The sequence below is a fragment of the Platalea leucorodia genome, assembly GCF_965183815.1.
Source record: "Platalea leucorodia genome assembly, chromosome: 2".
NCBI classification, from domain to species: Eukaryota; Metazoa; Chordata; class Aves; order Pelecaniformes; family Threskiornithidae; genus Platalea; species Platalea leucorodia.
The window spans coordinates 4716906-4741849 of record NC_138824.1 but is presented as its reverse complement, the minus strand read 5'-3'; the positions used below and the strand labels follow the sequence as shown (position 1 = coordinate 4741849).

Below are 24944 nucleotides of genomic sequence, written 5' to 3'. Positions count from 1 at the left end.
ATATTGGGCACAGCTATGTAATCAAATGCCACTTTAAATGATCTTCCTTCAGCTTGTAACTTGTTCATCTCACTACACTGCTGGTCTGGGGCAATTGAAGTTATGGGAGCACAGGGTCTCCAAAGCTAAGCTTCAGAAGATACCATCAAAATCTGTTCTGGCTCAATACTAAAATTGAAAACCCACTCCTGAAGGCCTTACCTTGGTCCTTTAACAGTCGTGGAAGGCCAGGAAATGTTTTGTATCAGCAGGGATTTCATCCTCAACCTTGCAGAACCATAACATGCTGATTTGTGAACTTGTGATCTTCCCCATTTTTTTGCGTGGAGAATTTTCTCTCTGAGGGAATAAAGTATGTGCAGCCCAGCGCTGTTACACAAGGCTATCACAGGCTCTGCCTGGCAGATATCTGCTTTGTGAATTGTGAAGGAATAAGTGAATCCAGAGAATCAACAGTGTTAACAAGAACTATCATTATACAAAACATAAAGTTTTTGATGTAGTTGGGATTGTGAGTACAGATTTTAGTCTACCCATTGCCAAGATGAACTTACCCTTTAAAGTCTTCTAAGCTTTTTATTAAAAATGCAATAAAAGACTAAAAACAGCTGAAACATTTGAAATAAAAGTATTCGGGAAGGCTTTAATTTGAATACCCTTTTACTCCCTTTCACTTTGTTTATTGAAAATGTGCATAAGGAGACCCTGGTGCGGTGGGAAAAAAGGCAGTGATTGAGATGGGCTGTAGTTATTTTTGTGGGGAGTCCAGTTCTTCAAAAGTCCAAGTATCTTTGTGGTCAGCAGATGAAAAGGACATACTAAAGGGAGGGAGAAAACTCCCCATAAGATATAAAATATAACTTATGTTTCAAATATGGATTCCTACTTGCAATCTGGTAGTTGAGAAATTGTCTTAGCACATTTTTTCTGGCCAACCAGAGATCCATCAAACTTCTGTCAGCTTCAGGATGTGTTTCGGATCTTACTTTTAGCCACTTCTCTGTTTGCAGCGGTCCATGCAGTCTTGATCAGATACAATGACCAAGGGAGAGACTGAATGAGCTGAAAATTTGCATTCTAGCTGTCATTTCAAACTTGGCCAAAACCAGTGGAAATGGTGATATCATCAGTCTGGCTCTGACCATTAGATCACAAGACGTGTGATCTGATTAGGTCATGTCTCAGGCTGAGAATAGTGTATGTCCAGTGGTGTAACAAGCGATCCCTGGTCTTCACTGACCTTAGGCATACTGTGATGAGTAAAGCTTCTTTCTCTCATATCAGCTGTACCAGCATCAGTGCAAATTTATGGACCCCCTTAAAGGGCAATGAGTAGGCTATTCCATTCCCTATTTGTTTTCTACAACAATTAGGACTGATTCCCAGCATGCCAATTTTAGTTCAGCATTCTTCCCTATCTCCACATGTGACCTCAGCAGTCACACCATGAGCTCAAAAGTTCTTTTTGTTTGGATCAATTATGCTTTGTGTTGTGGACTTTTCTGACTGAAAACAGCAGTGATGTGCTGGACTCTGTGGGGTTCATGTTAATTTGGCTAATTTGAAGAATAGATGTTTCACAGCGCCACAACAAGCTGTTAAATTCCATGGTTAAAACAGGCTACCCTTAAAATAGCGTGTTTTGAGGATGGCTAAGCAATTAGCATGTTTACTTGTATCACTGAAAACTTATGAGTGTCAGATGACCGAATTTCGGCTTATTCTCTGACTTTGCTTTTGAAAGGAGGAGCCTTAGAGTCCTTACAGTTTATGAATTTACATCCTGCCAACATGGGGACCGGTCATAATTTAGCCCCTTCTCTACAGTAGAATATCTGTCATGAAGCCGCTTTTTTAAACAATATTAAGTACTTCTTTGACACTGTAAGTGTAATCCAGCTGTCACTGAGGACAAAACTACTGTCCTGCAAGAGTGATGTGAACTGGTTCTTCAGGTTCTTTTGGAGGTAAAACCCGTTGATGGAGCCAGCTGAGAATCTGAAACGTTATAGTCGCTGCATGGAACAGGTCATGCTCGTAAAACCGTCGGAATCAGTGTATGTTTCTTGCAGGCTTAGAATTGCTCGATGGCAGTTGTGCAGCTTTCGAAGTGAAGATACATGGTGTTCAATAAGTTTGGCCAATCAGTTTGTAACCGACTCACAGAAGACGGTGTAGACATCTTCTTACTTTTGTGAGTCTAGACCTCTGCTTCTGACTGTTCCCTCTTAACAAAATACTACTGGAATATCAGCAGGGTGGATATTGTGTGTAGTCAGGCTCTGCCCATGATCTACCTTGATTAGGCTGGATCGAGACTGTCCTCTCATACCTCACTCGTTTGGCTCAGCCAGGATGGTCGTAGGTTCCATATCATGGCTTCTCCTCTTGTATTCAGTCAATTCCATGCTGTTGGTGGTGGATAGCTCCTGCAACTGTGACCTGACTCTCCCACCCAGCTGGAGCTCATCATGATCAGAGTTTCTGCAAAGGTTTATTGGATGTTTTCAGCTTCATCAAATCATGTTTCATTCCAATTGAGAATGACTGAGGTTAAATAATAGGGAAAATAATCTAGGAGTCAGTAAAACAGAATAACATAAAAAATGAGCAAGCAAAAATAGCGTAAGACCAGTGATTGTCCTATAGCAGATTGGTGTCTATTGAAGGCCAGAAATCCATGATTTAATAAGCTGTCTGAAGCGGATGCGCTGGATTTAGTATAGCTTCTCTGCCCCCTTCCAAGTTGCAAGGTGTTCATACTCTAAAAACTATCATCACGATTTGCACTAATGAGCACCTTCCTAATGCTCTTGACAGAAGAAAGTTTGAAAGGGCTTTGGAGAGAGCTTTGCTTCTTTTCGGTGAAGGTGATCCTTCCAGACTGGTGTTGAGGCATGTGGACAGCACAGCAGGCACGAAGCTTTTGGAGCAGCTGCTGCTGCATCCTCTTTGTGTGGATAGACAGACATCTAACTTCTGGATATGTCAGCCCAGCACATTTCATACATGTTCTGTGTCTCCTTTTGAAACAGATGAATAACAATTTCTAAGTTCCTTGGTGAAATGTTGTCTGAAGAAAAAAGAAACCATGTTGGGACTTTCTGTATAGTAGTGTCGAGCTCTGAATAAGGGAACCCCAAGCAAATCTAGCTTGTGATCGCTTGAGTGCACACATTTGTAAATGCTCTGTTGAATTTATTTTAGACAGAACCAAACTGTACAGAATTGGAAAAGAAATTAGTTCTTTTTAATGACTGTAAGCATGAGCAAAAGGCTTTTCTACTGTCAAATTATCTCCTCCTTATGGACACAGAGAGGAAATAAAAATTAGTCCAGGGAAGAATCCTTGTTAGGAACTTCATTTAATATATTAGGAATTGTTTCTTCTCTGGGAGGCTTTAACTCACATCCCAGAAAGCAGAGATCCAATTAAGCATCAAAGAGAAAAATATAATCCTGCACTTTGGGATATTTATTTTTATTCAACAAATCTCAGCTCCAAGACTGAAGTCCATCAATACCTGGCATTTCATGTCCTGCTATTCAACAGCAAGAGACAATTTAAAGTAAAGTTCAGAATAATAAATAAAGGGAAGATTGACACGAGTACAAAAGTAAATCACAGCTATAGAGGAGATGCTTTAGACACAATGTGATGGTCAGTCCCTAGCATTTAAGGCAAGGATGAAAATAGGGTATAAATATTGTAGAAACTGGAGACTGATAAAAGGCAGCAGGCCAGTTTAATGGAATTTCATCTCACGGAGTTATAGCTTTTCAGACAGGAGCTGGAAAACCTTTATGCAAATATGAAGCAAGCTGAAATTGCACTTAGAAGTGAGATTTTTTTTAACAGACATCCCAACTGTACCACTGTGCAGCTGCACAGATCGGGTAAGAGCTGGGACCCATTAGCACGGGGATTGCTAATGACTGCTCCCGTCCTTACTGTTACTATTTCTAGCAAGAACTCCCAAGAGTCCCATTGTGCTTGGTGCTGTACGTTTACAGAGTAAGAGGCTCAGTCCTGGAGGACAGACACACATCAGTTGAAGTATATTACTGTTATTACTATAGTATATTACTATTATTACTATACCAAACTCATTCATTGCTCATTTTAGAGATGGAAGCTGGGTTCCAGGGCAGATATGGGATAGACCTCCTGGATCTGCTCAGCACCAGGTGAGCAGCTGCTCCGTAGACTCTTCAAGTTAGGCAGCTCAGAGCTGCCTAGATTCCTGATTTGAATCTCCAGAGGAGACCTAGGAGAGGATTTGCAGAAGCCTTTCAGTTAAACACAAAGCTGCTTATACAAGCAAAGAACTAAATACCAGGAGGAAAATGGGGGAAAGGGCTGAAGTGGGCTTAATCTTTTTTGTCTAGCTGAGGGCCAGAGATGGATGCTTTCTTTTATTAGGGATTTCTACCAACCCTTCTCCTAGAGATAGACAGCTAAGCCAGCTCAACCACTTAGAGTAAAAACTCTCTCCTCTTCTGTCATGCACATGTTTTATACCTCCTTTGTGCATACCCTGTCTTTTCTGCAAGTGCAGTTGTCCCTTCTGCACATGTGTTGAAGACCCGTACTCAGTCCTCCTTCTGCAGAGCCTGGCAAGAATCAGCATTTAGGTAACTCGGGTGTCCTAGTTAGGGTCACGCTGTGAGGCAGGTTACGCATTCCCCAGTGCAGGCACGCCAGGATGCTCCTCGGGGCTTCAGGTTCAGTAGGTGAAAACTCAGGTGTCCTGAGTCACATTTCAAAACCATCGCTGAAGGTCAGTGTTCTTCCTAATAGCAAAGCTGATGGATTTGGTTTTCAGTCTCTGGAGAGCATCCTTTAATCTTGATTTCCTCATCCATTGAAAGAAAAGAAATAACTGTTACCTTTCAGATATACTCAGTTTGCTGAGCTATGTAAAATGCATTGAGATCCTTGAGTGGAGTGGACAGTCATCTCAGTACCAGAAGTTTAGTTACATGCATAAAAGCAAACAGGTTTTATATTTATTATTAACATAAATAACAAAATAACAAAAATAATTATTATTTCTTCATTAGCAGTATTTACATAATTGGTGTATGTGTTAAAATAGGTAAACAGATTACTTGTATAAAGGCATTAAATTATGCAGACCTTGCTTTTAGGACATGATCTCTGAAGGAAAAGACACATGACCTTCAGTTAGTGACACTGACACAAGTTGCACAACCATTCCCCAGTCACTACTGAAGCGGGATGGTTTTTAAAGGATTTCATGCTACAGGTTTGTTACTGGCAAGGACAGAAAATTCAGACCTCTCCTTTCAGGTTTCGCCTTGTTCCATAGTTTGAATCTTTCCTTATAACATTTGTAAAAAGAATGGTTTTAAAAGCTAATGAGCTTTATGTCTTCTTCGGTTCCAGCGGAGGAGTTCATATGTCACTACAGAGTTCTCGAATCACATAAATGAGAGTTTCATAACACTGCAAATGCGTTTCATTATGAAGAATGTATTTAGCACTTCACTGCTATCTAAATCGTGCCGATCGTGAACCTTCTGTTTTTTCCATCCATATCTTTAAATTAGATGCTTTTCCCAGATATTCCCCATAACTTGCCTTCTAAAGCAAATGCAGGTTGTGAAAACAAGGCTTAGTTCCTCACCAAACTCAGCCTTTTAGCTCTGTGCAGTGCCTCTCTCCTGTGCTGCTTTTCTGGAGAAGTCTATCTGAGGCTGGAAATCGCCTCAGATGAGCCAACTTGAAATGGGAAAATCCCAGTTAAGACAGATTTTTAATTATTAAATTTTCTATTAATATGGTGAAGGTCAGTGGAACTGCCCCAGTTTTCAGGAAGCTCTGAGCAATTTCACCTGATCTTATATTTTAGCACTAAATCCATATTTATTAAAGGATTTAGCAGGCAGGTCAGAAGCAGCTAAATCTCTGATTCTGCATCACATGAATGCTAAAGAAAAATTTTCATCTGCATTGCTCTTCTCTAAGCTGGAAAGCTTTAAACTGTTGTCAAGCCAATTTTAGGATTTTGGGGGGATAGGGGTAAACATATAAAAATGGATTTGCCATAAATGAAGAACAAATTGACATCATTATCCCTTTCCCAACCCAATTCTTTAATCTAATGTGAAAATAATATGAAATACTGGATTATGCCACTTCCTGTGTTGGAAGCCGCCGTGTCTGTTATATCAATTAAAAAGGGCCGCGAACAAAGCATCACGCTGATGGCTAGTGTTTGATAGGTTTCTTTTCCCACTTTTCTTCTGAAATATCAAAGGCAGCATAGCAGACTTTATTCCTAAGGGGACAGATTTGGGTCAGCTTTTAGCAGGATATGCAAAAAAGAAAAGAAAGAAAGAATCAGGTACAAGGTCTTTATTTGTATGAGTAATTGCTTTAGTATTCTTACTTCTGAAGTGGACTGTGACCTCATTACACCTGGCAGAGTGCAAACGCAGGACAAAAAAGATAATCTTGGCCTCAGATAGCTGAGATTCTTAAGCATTAAGTGAACAACAACAGGCAGAGACATGCTGATGGAGGTAGAATAAAATTACAATACGATTTTCCTCAATGCAATATGGAGAAGTTAAGGCACATCAGCAGCCACTGTCAAGACTCTGGGTAGGTTTCAAGGTGGATTAGGATTTTTAAGAGAGCCTTCAGGAATCCTGAGGCAGCCTTTACAGACCAGAGGGAAATCTCTCCCCCAGTCATGAGGGGATAATGAGAAAAAAAAGCCATTTGTCTAAAAACTAGCCAGCAGGCAGCTGAGGCTGGCCTCATGGGCTGGTTCCCAGTGGGGGTGAGCAGTGATGGAATAGAGCAGGTCCTGAAACTGAAGATGAGTCGTTTCTTTTTTGATTATTTGCATGAAAAATAACCAGAATCCTGCTGGAATGGCATTATCCTTTTCTAAGGATAATCTTTATGATGCACCTGAGACCCCTGGGTGAACCACCCAAAACCCAACAGTGCCTTGAGCACGGTCTGCTCCAGAAGTTCTCCATGAAAGAGGTTTCAGGTGAATTGTCCTCTGGAGCTACCTGTCTGTCCTCCTTGACCCACAGAGGGCAACTAGGCTCAATTTAGTTCTTCAGGTAAGAGTGTGAGACAAGGTGAGGTGAAATCCAGGCAATGGAAGACACAAATCCTAGACAGTAACATGGTGAAAACCCAGATGGTAGAGTAGAAATGAACTTGACTCCTTAGAAAAAACCCTGCATCCACGAATCTATTAACGTCCGTCAGTGCCCTCTGGTAAGTGCAAGTGTCAGGGAGCAAATTACAGGGTATTACTCAAAGTCCAGGTATTTCCCACAGAGGTGCATGGGCTGATTGTACCTTTTGAAGACAGTAAACCTCAGATTTGCACTTAGAACGGGGCACCAGATTTGCTCGGAGGATTGCCTTCCTTCAAGGAACTACAGGCGGCTTTGAGAGCTGCACGGCAAGATGAAGTAAAACACAGTGCACCTCTCGGAAAGGATAAGGAATGGCTAAGCTGTTCATACAAACAGCGGAAGGGATTAAAGATGAAAGGAAATATTTAGTCACCTTTTGGGAACAGCTGGTGTGAAAATATTTAACAGGCAGGTCTTTTATGCACAAGCACAGTGTTCTAACTAAGCTTAAATAGGCAGGAGCGATATAGTGCAGCTGGCCAGTCTATGAATACTGTAATAGGAGAATTAAGAGCTTTCCTTCTCATTTGCTCATGCAGCTCAGATGGTAGCTAATCATGTCCTCTAATTTTAACAACAGAATTGGGAAATGTACCAAAAAAAATGCAGCTTGTAATAAGGACAGAGGTGGCAAATTCTGTCCCTGGGACTGAATGACGAAGAAATGATTCACCTGCCCTTTTCTGTAAATCAGCCTTAGTCGTCTTGAGCTGCCCAAAAAGACCTGTATTTAAGTGGAAACTTAATCTGAAATCCATTTTGATCATTTCTTTGAGTGCCACCAGAAAAGTAAAAGCTACCCTGACTATTTAATCATCCATTAGAAACCTGTGAGCATTTAAGAGCACCATGTTATAAAGGGCCAGGGCATGCAGCAGGATGTGCGTTGTAAGGCTATTTAAATTGTATGGTTCCCATCTATCTTTAAACTGGCAGCTAAATGGAAGATTTGGATTTGAGAGTTCCTGGCTCCTGGTTCCCTGTCAGAAATAATTAAACTCCGTTTTAGGGAGACTGTCCTAAGTAGTTTGCTTCACAAGTGTTTTTCACAGCTGAGGGTCTTTATTACAGCTCTTGGGGCCTGGGAATCCAAACCACCTTATATATCCATTATATACGAATTAGGCATTCATATGCTGGAGCCTGCACTCTCTTGCGTGTGTGGGCGGTGGTATGGCTGGGGTCGCAGCTGGGTGGGAGACGAAACCCAAAATGTTCCCGTTCTGGGTTAGCCTAAGATCTCTTTGGTTTAGATCATTCAGTCCGTGTCCCTGGCCCCCTTGTGCAAAACTGTTCCTTGGCAGCATGTTGTCTGGGAAATATTTCAGTCGAGATGTAAATGTCCCAGTGGGTTTTCCGTCCCTTTTCATAGGAACGACTCCACAGAGATTCTGCCTTTCAGAAAGTGCTTTTTTTCCTCTCGTCACCGTTTTTGAATGTCACTCCATTATCCTAGTTTTACACCTTTAAATAACTCCAAGAAGGCTTCTGACTATCACTCAAAATAGCTTCCTTTTGTCCCTGCTTTTTTTTCCTGCACCACCAACCTGTAGATGTCTGACTTACTGTCATTTCCCTGACTTATCGACAGGACACAAGACTGGATATCAGGACATCTAGGAGGTTCTGTGCCTGTCACAGAGTTCATGTATACCTGCAGACCCATCACTTTACTTCTTTATACCTGTTTACTTTATCTGTCAAAAGAGAAATAACATCTTAATGTCAAAAAATAACCACTGGTACTCAGACTCATTAATATTCTCAAACTAAAGATAAAATATTAAGTAAATAATAGTAAAGTCCTTAAGATGTTCACATGGACTTTGGAGTCGCAAGGGGCTGAGTCCTCCAAGATGCCAGTTTTCCTGTCCGTCGCTGGAGATATTTGTCTCTTTGGAATTTCAGAGCTTCACACTCAGCAGTGGAGGTTATTCGCAGTGCACGTCACTGGGCTTGGGGATACCAGTGCTATCCCCAATTTAGAGATGGGACCCTGAAGGTCAACGCTGGGGAACGGGACATAAAGAAGATGTGAAGTAACCAAGCTGGAGTTCTCTGGATTCCTTGGTGAACTGGGAGCAAGAAAAATTACATGTTGCTTAGTATTCTGAGGTGCAAAGTTCAACAAGTATGAATAAAGAATGTAAACCGGTAACCACGGGAGCTGTTTCAGTCCAACGCTAGAGTAGCCCTATGGTGAAAGACTGCTGGGAAGCACCAGAGGCTACAACGATACTTTTCTAGTTTGGGCTTAAATACCAGCAGTCTCAGCCTTTGTACTATCTCGATGCATTTCTTCTCAGCTTGCTGAAATTTTAGTACCATAAATCTAGCTTTTTATCTTTTATCTGCTGTTTCCTTTATCCTCCCCCAGACTTGGTTCGTCAGGTCAGCCAAGGAGAGCTAATTTTTTTTTTTTTTTTTTTTTTTTTTTAGTGCAGCTTTATTGCTACATTAGCTAACTTGCAGGTCCTGTGTGTTCACATCCCATCCTGACCGGCCCACGCTCCGTGGCAGTGCTGTCTGGCAGTTGGGGAAAGGGGGTAGAAAACACACACGGCTGGGCTCCAGCCCTTTAGCAAGTCAGTAATTGCCCATCCCTTCTGTTCATAACGGGCACTGTAGTATGGTATTACCTCCCTCGCATCTAGGAGCTGTGAAAATCTGTGTCTCAGTGCCAGATGCAAAGTAAAAACTTTTGACAGCAACTCAGGAGTCCTTCCTCAGCCGTGTCTTAAGTGATAGCATAACTTCTACTGCCTTCCAATAAGGCTTACATTAGATTCTGTTACATCTAGGCAGCAAGTGCTATGGGCACATCCTTGGTTTAAGCACTCAAGGTGCCCAAATACTTTTGCCAGTTTGACTCTAAATGGGACAGGCAAGTTCCTGAGTGTCTTAAGCACATTTAAACTCCAAAGTTCTTTCATTAGAGATACAAATATGTAGGACTAAATGTTTGAGAGCGTTTGGAGACATCCGAGACACTGCAGCAAAAGGAGTTCAACAGGAAACTGTTTCACCACTTGAGCTGTAGTAAGCAGAGGCTAAATATTGTGTTCTTGCTGCACATGGAACATGAGGTGTTTTCTAGGCATGCAAAGCATTGCTATTATTACTATCGTAGTTACTACTGTCTAAAGAGCTCTCTGATCCTTGGAGACAAGAGTCCATTTCAGCCTAAGGGGCTGAAGACCTTCCAGCTCTCTGCTATGATGCAAAACCTTCCTCCTGGAGTTGAAATGGATGTTCCAGCCCCACGTCAGGAGCGTATCAAAAGTCCACAAACAGCCTAAGCTTCCTGTTCCTGGTGGTATTAATTAGCAAAAGACTAAAGGCAACTTAAGTAAGGCTGAATTTCAGTCAGGTGTGATGTTAATGCAGGCTGAGTAGTTTTGAATATTTTATGGCAGCCAGTGACCTGAAGTAAATGTCTTGTATAATACCAATCGCCCCTCCACAAGCCTCAAGGCCTGAATCCCACACTTAATATGCTCAGAAGTGCAAAGAGAGGCACTGGAGATGGGTTGGTGTCTGAGATATTCATTTTGGGTACGTATCTGGGGGAAGAGAGAGAAAATGTGCTCAGCAGAGTGCCCTGGTGCCTCTTTCTGGGCTTCTAGCCCGGCCCTGCTCAGCATTTCTTCTGTTCACATCTTCTTTCCACTCTCCCCAAAGGGAACTGTGTCCCTACCCTGTAAAATCTATAAAATGGCTCTGTCAAGCAGAAGGCTTGAGTCCAAAACATGTGGGAAAGTTTGATCCCATTTAGATGCACCAGGCAGAAGTCAGAGAGTGGGGGGTAAGACCTGATAGTCTGAAATATAGTCTGAATTGCCTCTCCTCTGATTGAGGAGAGTGCAGTCACGGCTTATGAGAGATCGAAAGTGAGCAGTCAGGTGGTGAGCCTGGAGAAGAAGAAATAGATTCATTTCATTTCATCTGCAGTATAACACCACATCTGTATTTGGTTTTACTTTTTTCCTTGGAATCAGTCCTATATAGTAATGGCAGTGACAGGCTTTTTAACACCTGACTCATGGGTACCTGTTCTCCACCAAGTCTCGATTTTTCCAGACAAATACAGTGCAGATGAAAACATGAAGTCTCCCAAATTCATGCCAAGGGCATGCCAGGTTTTAGCCAAAAGCCTCATGCTGGGCCAAAATATTATGCATATCTGTGTCCTCATGCCTACTGGGGCTCATGGAGAGTGGGAAGGCCAGCACCTCTGAAAAGCCAATGTCCTTTAGCTCTTCTCTTTTTTGGAGGTAAGTATCAGAATGCCCAGCTGTGACTCCATGCTTCCATTAACTCCAGTAAGGCTTGGGAACAAGCACCATCCTATCAACTCTGGTGCATGTAGCTCACAAAAAGAGCATGGTGGTACCTCCGAATGCCTGAGAGGGGATTTCTAATGGAGCGGTAGGAGAACAGAGACATAGCCGATGTGCAGACTCAGTAGAAATAGAAATATTCTATATTAATTTTTATCAGAGAAGAAGGGTTTTAATGAATCCCAACTCCAGAACTGTGGGTTAACACGCCATAAACAGGCTTTGCCAGCACTTAACTTTAGCATCAGTAGTTTATCAGCACATTGTTTCCACACTTAACCAGATTTTAATTAAATGTGACTTTTGTTCTGCTTATTGGAATAGCCTTCCCCTTCGGATTTGGTGATCACAAAAGCTCGAGGAGTGCAAGAGACTTAGAAAGCAAATAGGAGGATCAATCACAGCAGCCCTCTGCAATCCATGTCCGTCTCTTTTTTGTAATGTACTTATTAGATTCTTATTGTCAGGAAGGATTAGTGTTATGAGCTCCAGGAATTCCTTTCATTGCGCTGGAAGGCGAGGTAGTGAAGTGTGGCTGCTTTTCTTAACAATAACACTCTGGATTTTCCCCCTCTCCCTTCTCCCCACCCATATCCCCTCCTCTCTCTTCTCTCCTCTCCCACAGAGATTTGTGCAGCGGACTGCGGAGGACATGGCATTTGTGTCGGAGGCACCTGCCGCTGCGAGGAGGGATGGATGGGCACAGCCTGTGATCAGCGAGCGTGTCACCCACGCTGCAATGAGCACGGGACATGCCGGGATGGCAAGTGTGAATGCAGCCCGGGCTGGAACGGAGAGCACTGCACTATTGGTAGGGAGAAAGCAAAAACGACTACTTTTAAAAGAATAATTGATGATCAGGGAGGAGAAAAGGCGCATGCTTAATTGAATATATGTGACTTAGTGTAGCATGAGCACCTTTGTTCTTGGATTTCAAGTTCTGACATCATACATTTTCATGTGGGAACAAGATAAAATGTCCTTTCATTTGTTGATGACGTGGCTATATATATTTTTTATTATCAGACATGAAGTACACCTATGTGGTGTTTGATCTCATAGGGACAAGCCGTCAAATGTCAGCTAGATGCTTTTAAAATACCCCACTTTACCTCTCTCGAAAGGTCTTTCTGTGGCCTCCAAGGCTTCTCTCTGCTATGGCGACAGCATTTTCAGAAACATGCAGCTGATTTAAAGTTTTTTTTTTCCTTTTATTTGCTCCATTATTTGCACTGCCACTCTGCCTGCCAGTATAAAAGAGGAAGCTGCCGTCAGATGACTTCTGGCTGGTATTCAACCCTGTCTTGCTTATCCCTTGTCTGCTCTGCTACCTTTCTAACCACTTCATTTCCCTCTCTCTTTGGTTCTGTATTCCTCGTGCACCTGGCACTTATCTTGAGCTCTCAGTGTCATGTCTATTATTATTATTAATAAAGTGCCACCGATATGCCAAAATCATGCAAAGAGGTGCAGTTCTCCAGTTAAGGAATTTGCAGCATCATTAATGAACTGGCTTGGCTTTACCTTCCTCCTTCATCTCACTTAACTCCTTGATGCATTTTCCCTTCTTTTTTTCTGACTGTCATGCATTCAACCACTTCAGTCACCATTCCATAGTCATGCTACAAAATCAGTAGCGTTAAAACTCCCCAGATACCATTTATTATACATTAATGGAAAACTAAATTAGTGAATCCAGTTCTGCTCTCAATAATGCCTGTGCAGATCTGAAAAAAATCAATTGACTTTAGAAAAGTTGTTCCAGAGTGAGAATTCTCCTCCAGTCATATTGTTTTAATCAGTTTCTTTTAAAGGTAAGAAAATTTACCTCTATGTTGCTTTCATTATGCCATGATACATATAAATCACACTACATCAAAATTAACCACTAGCAATACCCGGGCAAGTGTCAGCATAGTTATCTGTGTGGATTATCAACTTAGTTATATGTAGACATCGCTTGTTTTCTTTGAACACCGGGTAAGTTTGCGCACGCAAGGACAGACAGGGAACGAAGCCTGATCACAGTATTTTAATTCAAGCATTAGGGTAATGGTACAAACCATATCTGTGGCTCAATTCTACATATCATTTATTTATGCTAATGTCACCCTATCACATTATGGTCTCCACATGCATTCCCTAATGAAAAATATCTAGCTCTTAAAACTTCGTCTGTCTCACTAGACATTACATTCTGCTTTCTTTTCTATGTCCCTAGCAGCTTTCATTTCTTTTCATGAGGAAGGGATTAAAAAATAACCCCTCCCTTAAATGACTTCAAAATGAAAAGAGAGCAGTCCTGTGTTAATTGGAATCCCGTGTTTCTATAATATTATTTTATAGTCTTGTGTTCAAGTACTTTGATTTGGAAAGCAACACAGATTCATGAAAGGGTTTTAAAAGAAAAAAAAATGTTCGGCAAAAGGCCCCAAATCCAAGGGACAATTTTATATGAAAGTAAGTTATGCACAAAAAAAAGCCTGATTCATACCCTCAGTGCCATTTTATTAGTTCTGCTGCAAAACCAAAATGCCACTAGTTTGGTATATGATATTTGTTCACACAGCTGATATGCCCGGACTGTTCTCGAACAACAAGCTTTTATCTTTCGTGGTAATTAAATTTATCCCATTATTTGTAGTATTCCTCATTCTAAGTATAAAGAGTCCATGTTATCATGGGAAAGGCCAGCACCGCAATGCAGTCAGCATCGAGATTTTACTGGTGCACACTATCATTTTGTGTGGTGCTACCTTCCTATCGCAGTGCTGCCTTAGGAATCATTCCTTAGGTTTAGGAATCGTTCTTTAATACTTAGGCTGCTGGAGCAATTCTGTTTCTTTTCACTTCCCCCCCCATCTTCTTGCATGGTGATTTAGCAACAAATTTGTACATAGTCTCATGCCTCTGAAGCTATAAACCATATTTCCTACAGAATATTTCATTGATAAATGTGTAGAATGTAAAGGAGATTTGGCAAAGTCATAAATATCCAAGAAAATTGAATAGCCTTAGAAGGAGTAATAAGCTACTTATATTGGCACAGATGAAAGGACATTGACTTGGAATTACATTAAGTATGTGGAAAGCATTCCCCTTGTCCTTGTGTAATTTCCCTGCATGGCAACTTGTTCTGTTGACAGTAATTCCATATATGTCTGTGTCATGGCCCGGTTTGCTTTAGCACTGGCAAGCATACAACCCCATTGCTGAAGTGATGCTTTAACACTATTGCCATGTGTGCAGGTGACATGGTAGAAAAGGACGATACAAGTAAAGGACACTTCTTCCATTTCCTGTTGAGTACGTTTGAGAGTAAGAAACCCTTTTGTTTTGTAGGTCATAGGAGGCTCTTTCTTACGGTGTTCAAGGGAACTCTGATCCCAGTGGATTAATTATTTTGTTTGCTCATACAAAGAGTTGTGTTACCAAATATACTAGCTTGATTGCTCACATTCAGAGATTTCATTAGAGGAACCCCAGTTAATTCCCAACCAGGAAATCGATGCAGAAGCTTGCATTCATCATCCTAATTCAGCAAACTTAGTGCATCCAGGAAAAGAGTAGAACAGAAAGTTGATTATATAGCTGCAGAAATCCTGAAACCCAGCAGAATGGTTCAATCAATTTACTCCAATTTCTTAACAGAAAAAAAAATGTAGCAACAGCCACAATGCAAGATTCCTCTGATGGGCTTTGCAGCATATTCCAAATTCACCCCCAGTTAGAAACATTGCAAGAATTCAGCTTTTTTCTATTCTGGCCCAAACCACATCCAGGGAGCGTGGTGGGTTTTAGGAGCGTTGAGTTTAAAGGTGAAATCAAGCCTCCTACCATGGGCTCTGAAAGGCCAGATTACAGCTCAGCTCAGTGGTAGGCTGCTCTATGGGTTTGATTCACAGGTGGCACCACAGAAAATTTCCTGGGTTTAATAAACAACTCCAGAAATTTCCCAGGGCCGTAACAGCCTAGCCTCATGTTTAATACAGTTGATGATCTGGCCCGGATAGTGCCCCAGGTGCTCCGCATCCCACCTCAGAGATGCAAAAGGAGACTTCACTCTTCCTATGTGGGCCTTGCACTGAGGTTGAAGGTGACATGTGAATCTCTCTGTGGTATTTTACTAGCAACAAGTCTTAATCCTTTGATTCATATTAGGGTTATTTAGAAAAATAATGGCAGAGAGGGCTTCCCCGTGTGGTGGAGTTGGGATGTTCGTCATCCTTGAACAGCCTGGACACAAGACCGAAGCCATCACTTGAGGTTCAGTTGCTGCACCTGAATGCTACAGGGTCTCTAGAGTGCTGAGGGACCAGCAGTTAGCTCTCCAAACACACAACGATCTACCTAGCAGGATTTGCAAAGCACCTCAGTGCCTAATTCCCATTGATCTCTACATGCTTAACTCCTTTTGAAAATCTGGTCCTGGCACGCACTAGTGATGTATGCAATAAGAAGTGCCTAGACAGACAGGCAGACAGCCTGTCCCACATGGGCTTCTGCTTATGACACCATTGGGCTGGTTTTTGTTTTACTTAGAAAAACTCTGATTTTTGAGAAATCTGCCCCTTTAAGTTTGCCTTTCATCAGCCTTCTTGCATAAATAATCACACATGTTCTGAATAGCTGGGCTTGTAATCAGTGCCTCTCGGTTTCTGCTGGAGCAGCTGGCATCCAGACAAGGCACATTACAGGTGGATCCTGGTCTCTTTTCCCCAGCTTTCTAACACATCACTTGTGCCATTTAAATCCACAAAGCGGCTTGGTCCATATACAGCCCAACATAAAATAAGCCCAGCAGTGTCTGGAGAAGGTTCTTGCTACCCTCAGCCCAACAGAGCAGATAGTCAGCTCTCTGCAGCAGAAGCTGAGCTGTGTTTGACCCTCTGGCACCCACCCTGCCTGGTTGAGATGGGTACCTTTGGGCAAGAGAAGGCCATGCTTTTAGCAGTCAGTGGAAAATCTGTGCTTGCTGCTTTGTTCCGACATGATTTTGCATCAAGCTGAAGGTAATCTGGCCTTAAGTAGTTTGGCAGCATATTTGACAGTAAATATTAAGCACAGATGAACTTTGAAGACAGGCTTTTTCCCTGCCCCTGTGGCATAAACTTCTTGTGCCGTCACTGGTTCAGCAATGAAGGGCTACTTTCTCCTCTCCTTCAAATTTGTGTGATCGGTTGAACTCCAGTGATTTCACTGAGGCTCTGCCCACTTCACCCCATGGGGAAGATAAAGGGAAAAAGAATATTTTGAAAATGAAGAAGGAGAGTGTGCTGGGGAAGAAGTCCTACTCAAAGACCTGCCCATAGCATCTCCCACTTCTCTCTTCCCTCCCTCCCTTTCTATGAGCCAGGAGAAGTGCTCATGTTATCCTTCCCAAGGTGTTTCAGACAAAACAAACCAAGTTAGCTCAGGCAGGTGAAATGAGAGGGCTTTCGGACTGAAAAATGCTCACATGAACTCCCCTCATAGCAGTCCTGAAGGGACAGTGGCTTCCAGGAGGGTCATGGTGACATGGAGCTGAGTGCGGTGCCTTTGGGTGCAGAGGACACCTTAGAAGAGTAGCTTTTCTTCTGAGCCCCTACATCATTCCTCAGCACGTCCCACGTGCCCACAGGGTTTCCAAAGGAGTGTCTGTAGATAACAAGATGATATTTTAATGCCAGAAGTACAGCATGGGAATGAGACTATACAGGTTTAGAGAAGAAGGATTTATGCTGCCATGGAATATTCCCATAGAAGGCCTCCATTGTTTTTCAAATGACAAGAAAACATTGACACATAACTGACATATGGTTGGCATTGGCAACTGCCTCCACTGCCATCATCTGCACAATGACTGCTGCCCAAACGTACAGGTTGGGCTGCTCTGGATGTCAAAATCCAAGCGACACGTTCCCAGGCTTCAGCCACCGTCCAAGCGGATGGTGATGCCGTGCTTCCCGCATCGCTACCGCTACACCGGCTTGATTAGTTAATCTCATTCCCAAGCCTCATAACTGCCCCGCACTAGGTTAGCTCTGATCCTCCCAGCCCTCTCCGATGACTTGCAATAGTGCTTCGACGGATCCGTTAGATTCACAGGATGGAAAAATAATTCCTGCAAGGGCTGTGACCTCCCAGGTGGCGGTCTGCGTGAACGAACCTGAAACAAAAAAGTCTTCAAAAGGGTACCAGGACGCAACTGAGAGAGAGACTGAAAGGAGCAGACAAGAGAACAAGGGAAATAATGTTTAAGCAGGTAATGAAAGAGAGAAATGCAAGACTCAGAGCCTCATTTATTAATAAAGCCCAGCTGCTGTTAGGACAGAGAGTGCCGCCTGCTGGCATGCGCCAGGGCTCTCCGAGGCAGGACTCCTGGCTTCTGCTTGCGTTTTTGCCACCAACTTTCTGTTCGACCCCGGAAAATCAATTAGAAGGTGGTTTTCCAAATTAATGTTCCATGGGAATCGGGCACATGACTGCTCCCACTACATCTATAACTTTCTTTTTTTTTTTTTTTTCTTTAGCCCTCCTTGGAATGAGTATATTAATACTTACCTATCTGGTAGAGCTGCCATGAGGTTAATTTAATATTTGTAAAGTAATTTGATCTGGGGCTAGAGGATGCTGTATAAATGCAATGCATTACCATTAAGAAGATCCAGGGAAAAGCCTCTCCCAGTCTGGTAAGGTCACAGAACTGTGCCTCTTTGTGCGGAAAAATATGAGACAATCAGGCGAGGTGGAGCACTTTCAAATGACTCTGTTTTTCCTGATGAAAAGAAAAGCAGTCAGTAAAACAGAGGCAGACTGTTGCAAATGAGCAGAGAATTACAATATTCTGCTTTATATATATATTTATACATATATATATCTATATGTATATAAACACATAAATATATATATGAACCTTTCCTGTTTCTCTTCCTGATCTTAATGAGCAAAGATGACTGGATGCCTAACACAGCCTTCTTGAGCTCTTTGACTGAGGAGGGCTGTGCTCCACCCTTCTTCCTTTTTTCTCTCCTCATAATCAAGGTTTTTCTTTTCATATCACAGCGAACTCTCCTTTGCCTTTCTAGCACCTGCACAGTCTCGTAGTAAGCCGCAATGCACTTATTCAATCCTACCTTAAATGTCCTGTCTTTTATCTCCCAAGCTCACTATCTGGATAAGGTAGTGAAAGGTATGCTCTTCCTTCCTATTTTTCCTATTGTCTTTGTGTTTCTTTTTAAAAAATGCACCGTGAACATGCTGTGTTGAGGTTGCATCTCTTCCTCATTGTCACCAAAGTGCTCCCTAATGTCTGGAAGGGTGAACTTTCCAGTCATTTAGGTAGGAAAGACCTCTGTAAGTGCTGTGACCCTGTGTTAACATCGTATCAGTGTTCCTACCCGTCCCCTTTTCCCTGCCTTCCCCTCCAGACCATCTCTCATCCTCACTCCTCCTACTCAGGTAAGGCAAGTCAGGAGGAAACAAAAGTGTCCGTGAATACAGCAGGAGCCCTGTACAGTGATGTGTTTTAATTAAATGTCTATGATCCATTTTGTAACAAGCAGGTGAGTGCACTTTCTGTGTGGAGTCTTCATGTTTTTGATCCATGACTGCAAAGTCTTACATGGGAACTTTGAGTAATGATTTTTTTTTTTTTCTTAATACAAAAATGTTATGACCTCAAATCCTCTGGTTGTATAAATCTGCAAAAATCTGTTGAAATTAGTAACGTTGCATTAATGTACACTACAACAAAATCCAACCCCATGTTCCTATTTGTAAATGTAAAGCAAGTCTAGGACCCAGGTCTTTCTTCAACAAAGAAGAAAAGGAACTGAACTGTTACAGAATAGAGGTAATCCGCTGTCTTAAAAAAATCTCAGTTCTTTATTAATCAGAGCAATGAGCTAAATTAATTTAGGACTTTTATATAGGAATAGACATTTCCGCAATGCACTTAGCTTTCTAAAAATATTGAAATAGCACACATCTAGTTAAATACAACAATCTGACAATAAATATGATTGAGTTGGACACAAATATCTTGCTACATGGCTGATTTGACACTAACAGCAACACAGTACTGACACCACGCAGCATCATATGTTTGCTGGTTAAACAAGCCAAAAAATCAGGTTGAACAAATTAGTTTCTTCCATAGCATTACCCTCCTTTTCAGGTTGTGAGCAATCAGAAATAGCAGCTGTGAGAGGGTGATGAAGAAGGACAGGTATGCCAAAATATTTGTCCCGTGAACAGTTAAAATGAAGTCTCTGCCATACAGGGCTCTCGTGGTGTGACAAGAAACACGGTAGCCCTACTGACTTCGCTGCTCTGGATGAATTTACAATCTAATGTTTCTCTCTTGTTTCCATTGAGGCTTAAAGGCAGGTTCAGGTACAATCACAAATAGGGAAAAACTTTGAACAGACAAAAAAATATTAACGGTAAGGAAATGTCCACAGTTTAAATAAGGAGATTTTTGTCTTCAGTGTAATGCAGCAACTGATAGCTGCCCTTGGACCCCTGTTTATAGATCACTGGATTTTTCAGTGGTAGTTAGTTTTCTCTCATTGCTTAGCATCAGTAAAGCATGCTTGACTTCATTTAAATTAGGAGAAAAAGGTATATTCTCCTTCTTAGATCAAGGGAAGAGGGTCACTTATTGTGGACTTAGGAAGTAATAGTGGTGGCATCCTTAGAGGAAGATGTGGGCCATCACTAGAGAGTGCGATCAGAACCTCCTGTTGATGTTCCACATCTCGGTGTTTTGCATTTCAAAACCCCAGGACTACTCCTTTTCATCCCACCATCTCAACAAGCTTGGATCAAAAGGTAGCAGATAAGCACCAAGGGGATAGAACAGATGCGAAATCAACCTGCAGAACCTGGGTCCAGGGACCTTCAGTACTGATTTGCCCATTCAGTGGCCCAGTTTTTTTTACTAGGTCTTCTGTAGCTGTCATTTTTCCTCTGGATACACTTTTGACTCACCTTTATGCCCAAGAATAAAGATGCATTATATTTAGTGAGTATTTCAGTGAGTAATAGGTTAAGCAACATACTAAGAATAAAAGACTGTCTCTTACCATGCATGGCCTCTTTTGGAAAGATTAGCAGTAGCTGAAACATTAAAAGTACATGTTTTTTACTTGGCTAACTGCATGCTGTGCATTTTTCAAAACTAAATTACTCATGCCCTTTTGGCTTTCTTAATTATTGACATCTTTCTGGTTGAAATCCCTTCCCAGTAATCCTGTGTTGTCAAGGGTGAGCCTGATTTACTGCTGAATCTTTCCTACAGCTTTACAATAAACCAGTAAGTCAGAGAAGATGCAGAATTGTTTCTAAATTGGAGGGCAAGTTTCAATAGCAAACATCAGCATGATTAAACCAAGAAGCTCTAACTAGAATTGGTGTGGAGTCTTCTAAACGAAGCCCTAATTAACACTGGTAATGCTTAAAATGAAAAGAGGTGCCCGCTATTACAGAGGTGCTGATTTTAGAGAGCTTCTCCATCCAGAATACCATTAGAGCTGGTGGTACATCAGCGTCATTAATTTCTATTGTTGGCTATCAATTCTGTCTTTCAAAAAATAACCACATTAACACTGTAGCGAGGCATATAAATAGCTAGTCTGAAATGTAAAGATGCTGAACAGCATTTGAATTCAGGGATGGCTGCAAGGTGACTTCTTTGGGCTGCTCCTGAAGTCTGAGAAGCAGTGAGAACCCAAGGTCTGACCACAGCCAGTTCCCCCATTTGTACAGTTATAAGCAACAGGAGCTCTGACAAGTAGCTTTTTAATCTTCGTTTTACAGGATGCATTTGATTAAGGGTTTCTGGATTCCCACCATCACAAAATATCATGGTGGTAGTTTAAGAGTTGAGTGTTTTTCAGGACGCTTTACTGGTTTTCTCATTGTTTGCAGGGATCCGCTGATGCTTTGCTCCTCCCCTTCAGTCCTACAGAGCTTCTGCAGGTCACTTACTGATCGTTGTTCTCTCAAGCTCCAGGTGTTTGCATCCTCACATGTTGCATTCAGCCATGTCCTGCTCGTTTCAGAGCTCAGCCACTGTCTATTGGGACTTGCTAGAACATCCATCAGTGCTTTCCTACTGACAATGGAGGAAAGATAATAGCCTTATCTTTTAAGTCCAATTTCAAGTGGCAATGAGGCTTGGCTTAAAGAAAAATCCCATTGAACATTGTTTATAATTGGACTAATTAGAGAAGGCCTTAACTGTACAGATCATTAAGAGCAGATTATTTTACCAACAATCTTAAAATGGCAGGATAATTTCTTACTCTAGTGACAGTCCCCTTTGACTCTGGTACTCTTTTCTTGTTTTGTTCAAAATGAATCCACTTTTTATATTGCTTCCCTGGTCTGTACTGTCTCTTGCGTGGCAGACCTGACATCTTTGTGAATGTCCCACAGGATCATCATCTTTCAGCAGCACTTTCATGTGCTTCAGTTGGAAACTCCTATAAAGGGGTTTCCCCCCCCCAAAAAAAAGCCCTATTCATATATTTAATTCTTAGTCACCCAAATACAGTTAACAAACACAGGAATAATGGATCATTAGTGACTCTAGCTATGAGAAATCAGAGCTACAAGATTATGGTGGTGTAAACCCGTGAGGATTAAGCCATCCTGCTGTGTTGATATTCAGAAGCACTTTGGAGACAAGATGATCTTTTTGCTTTATTCCCCAGCATGGGGTAAAGGAAGGGATAAAGTTTATTTGTCTCGTCTTTTCATCAAGTGCTCTGAAGTGTACCGTTTGTGGAATGGGGAATATTGTACATTCCTGTCTCTAGTGTTAGTGATGGCCAAGTCTTTATGTAGTAAACCAGTTTAGAAATAGTAGTACTTACAGGTCCATTCTCCTAGATACATTGGCCTACACATCCATGTTAACTTCTAACTTTCTGAAGCTACGAGTCTTCTGACAGCTGCTGTTTAATTGCGTTGTTTTCTATTAATGGTTTCCTTTCTCATTACTCCTGAAAACTGTCCTGCTCTCCTGCCAAACCCATGACACAGGAGACGTACAATTTAATCCTCACAGCACTAATATTTTGCTGTACCTTGTAATGTAATAGTTAATACCTGAAAACTTTTATGTCCATGGATCTGTGAAGAAGAATTTATCTCATTAGGAAACAGTTCTCTCTGACTCCTTGGAAGAGACTTATCTCATTAGGAACCAGAGCTGACTCTCCCCTTGATGGGAGGGGGCAAATTTGCTTTCTAGACTCGAAAGATACCAAAACAATGGAGTTTTTGACATTACAGGTAGGAGTTATCCCACTTTAGGTATCTACAGCATAGATGCTTATATCTCAGCTAGTCATGCTGGGTTCCCTTGATAGTCAAGGAAGAGGAGCAGACACTTTGGGAAGGCATAATCTCACGAGGTTCTCTCTCTCTTCTGTCTCTCATCTCCCACCTGATGCTTTTCTGTCTGCCTTCTGAGATGCTTGCCTTAGTTTCTGTGGGTCCAGATCAAAAAGATTCAGCGGAAATCATGAAAGTCCATTCAGATAGTCTCAAACACAATGAATTGCACACAAAATTCAAAGACATAGGACTGAAAGGCGTCTCCTCAGTTAGAGTCCAGTCTTCTGCTGTCAAGGGCAACCACATTGTGTAAAACTTTTTATATAAATTTACCAAGCTCTATGCATAGATCAGTGAGGCCTCTTCTCCTTAATACTCATGCTGGGAGGCTACTCCGAAACTTTATTTCTTTGATCCTGCAAATGATTTTTTTTCTTTCTAATTTCCAGCCAGAATTTGTTCATGCTTGGTTTATGTCCATTTGTTCTTATGCCAGCATTATTCTCTTTAGCTTAAATAGCTGTTTTCCTTTCTCGCTGTTTATCTGTTTCATGCATTTGTGGAAAACAATCATAGTCTTTTCAGCCTTTGCTGTGCTAGAGTAGACAAATCAAGCTCTTCTCCTTTCCTCAGATGCAGAAGGTGCTCCCATCCCAATTATGTCAGCCATTTGCTGCCACTCCAAATTCCCCCTTTCCTAAACCTGGGAGAGTAGAGCACATGCAGCTCCGTATGAGGTCCTCATTTTTACCGTTATATTAGTTTTTTCTTATACTTGCTGGACACTCCTCATGTGAGACATTTGAAGATCATTTGCTTTTATCAGTCTCAGAGCAAGTGATCAATCACTACAGTATCTTTTCTGTCTAATAATGTTAGATCTTTGCTCTTGAGATCTTTGTTCCAAAGATTATGAAATGCAAAGCGTAACTGAAACAAAAACAATAAAATCAAATCCCTCTTTTCCCTCTGAATTGTCATCATGTGAAACCTCACAGGCCTAACTTAAACCGTTTCCAGGATTTGGACCTCTTCCTAGATGGCTCAGAACCAAACTCAGGAGACTTTTTGGTTTTAGCTTTAGTTTAGCAAAAACTTCTAAAACTTATCTTCTTCCCATTGCAGAAAATAAGAGTCTGCTCCAGGAATTAAACACTGCTTGTTGGGTTAAAGATCTAGTGGTATCCAGCCCTTCTTCTCTCATCCTTTTACAGCAGTCTTCAACTTCTCATCGCTCAACTCTCTTTGGTCCTCACTGCACTCCTGTCCAGGTCAACACCACAGCACCCTTGCAAGGAGTTTTCTGCTCAGCCTCTGCAACTGCAGGATAGAAAAGAACTTTTTAGGATGGGTTATAAAGAGTCCAAGCAGTAAAAACATGAAGTGTGCTCAGTGGTGATGCACCAGCCAAGCTCTAATGGAGCCATGCAGAATACACATAAAGTGAGATTTCTTCAGAGGTTTTTCATCTAGGCAAATTTAGGCAGATTTATAAAGAGGGGAAAACAGTCATAACTCTACCGTCAGGATGGTCCCATCCAAACTGAATTTATCATCTACTCCAAAGTGGGATTACCTACCTAGCTAAGTAATTTTAGCAGGTTATTTTAACAAGTAGTACACTTCGTCCTTCTCATTCTCCAAAACCGCTGAATGCCTTCAGCTTGTAGTGAAAGTAAGTAAAGGGAACAAACAAATACATTAGCTCTAGGATCAGGAAAAAATCAAATTAAATGGTTAGAAGTTTGGCACTGTTGTAAGAACTAAAGACAGGGTATTAAAATGGAGAATTTCAAGTATCCTTGCCTATAAATAGCTCTTCTGTAGTATATAAATACTAATATAGTGTATAAATACCAAAATACGCACACACACAAGCATGCTCTCACATACACACACATGTTGTATGCCCCCCCCCCCGAATACACACTTTAAAAGACTGAAATTAAAAAAAATGTTTGTAAATGAAAAATTTATTTAAGATCCTTTTAAAGGACTTTTCCTTACCACCTTTTTTTCTTTTTTCCATTTGGTCCTGTAAGTCTGTCGCTTGTTAGCAAAACAATCCTAGAAAAGATGTTAAGT

General features: G+C 41.6%; 1 protein-coding gene across 1 annotated transcript in view; it reads left to right on the top strand.

The window, feature by feature from the left end:
- TENM4 (teneurin transmembrane protein 4) overlaps nt 1-24944 on the top strand; it is a gene marked incomplete at its 3' end in the record, with an annotated part of 426912 nt that overhangs the window by 287941 nt on the left and 114027 nt on the right. The window contains exons 14-15 of the mRNA XM_082337632.1: nt 12157-12342; nt 18676-18702. Coding sequence (XP_082193758.1) covers nt 12157-12342; nt 18676-18702 — 213 coding nt within the window. The remainder of the gene's footprint in view (nt 1-12156; nt 12343-18675; nt 18703-24944) is intronic.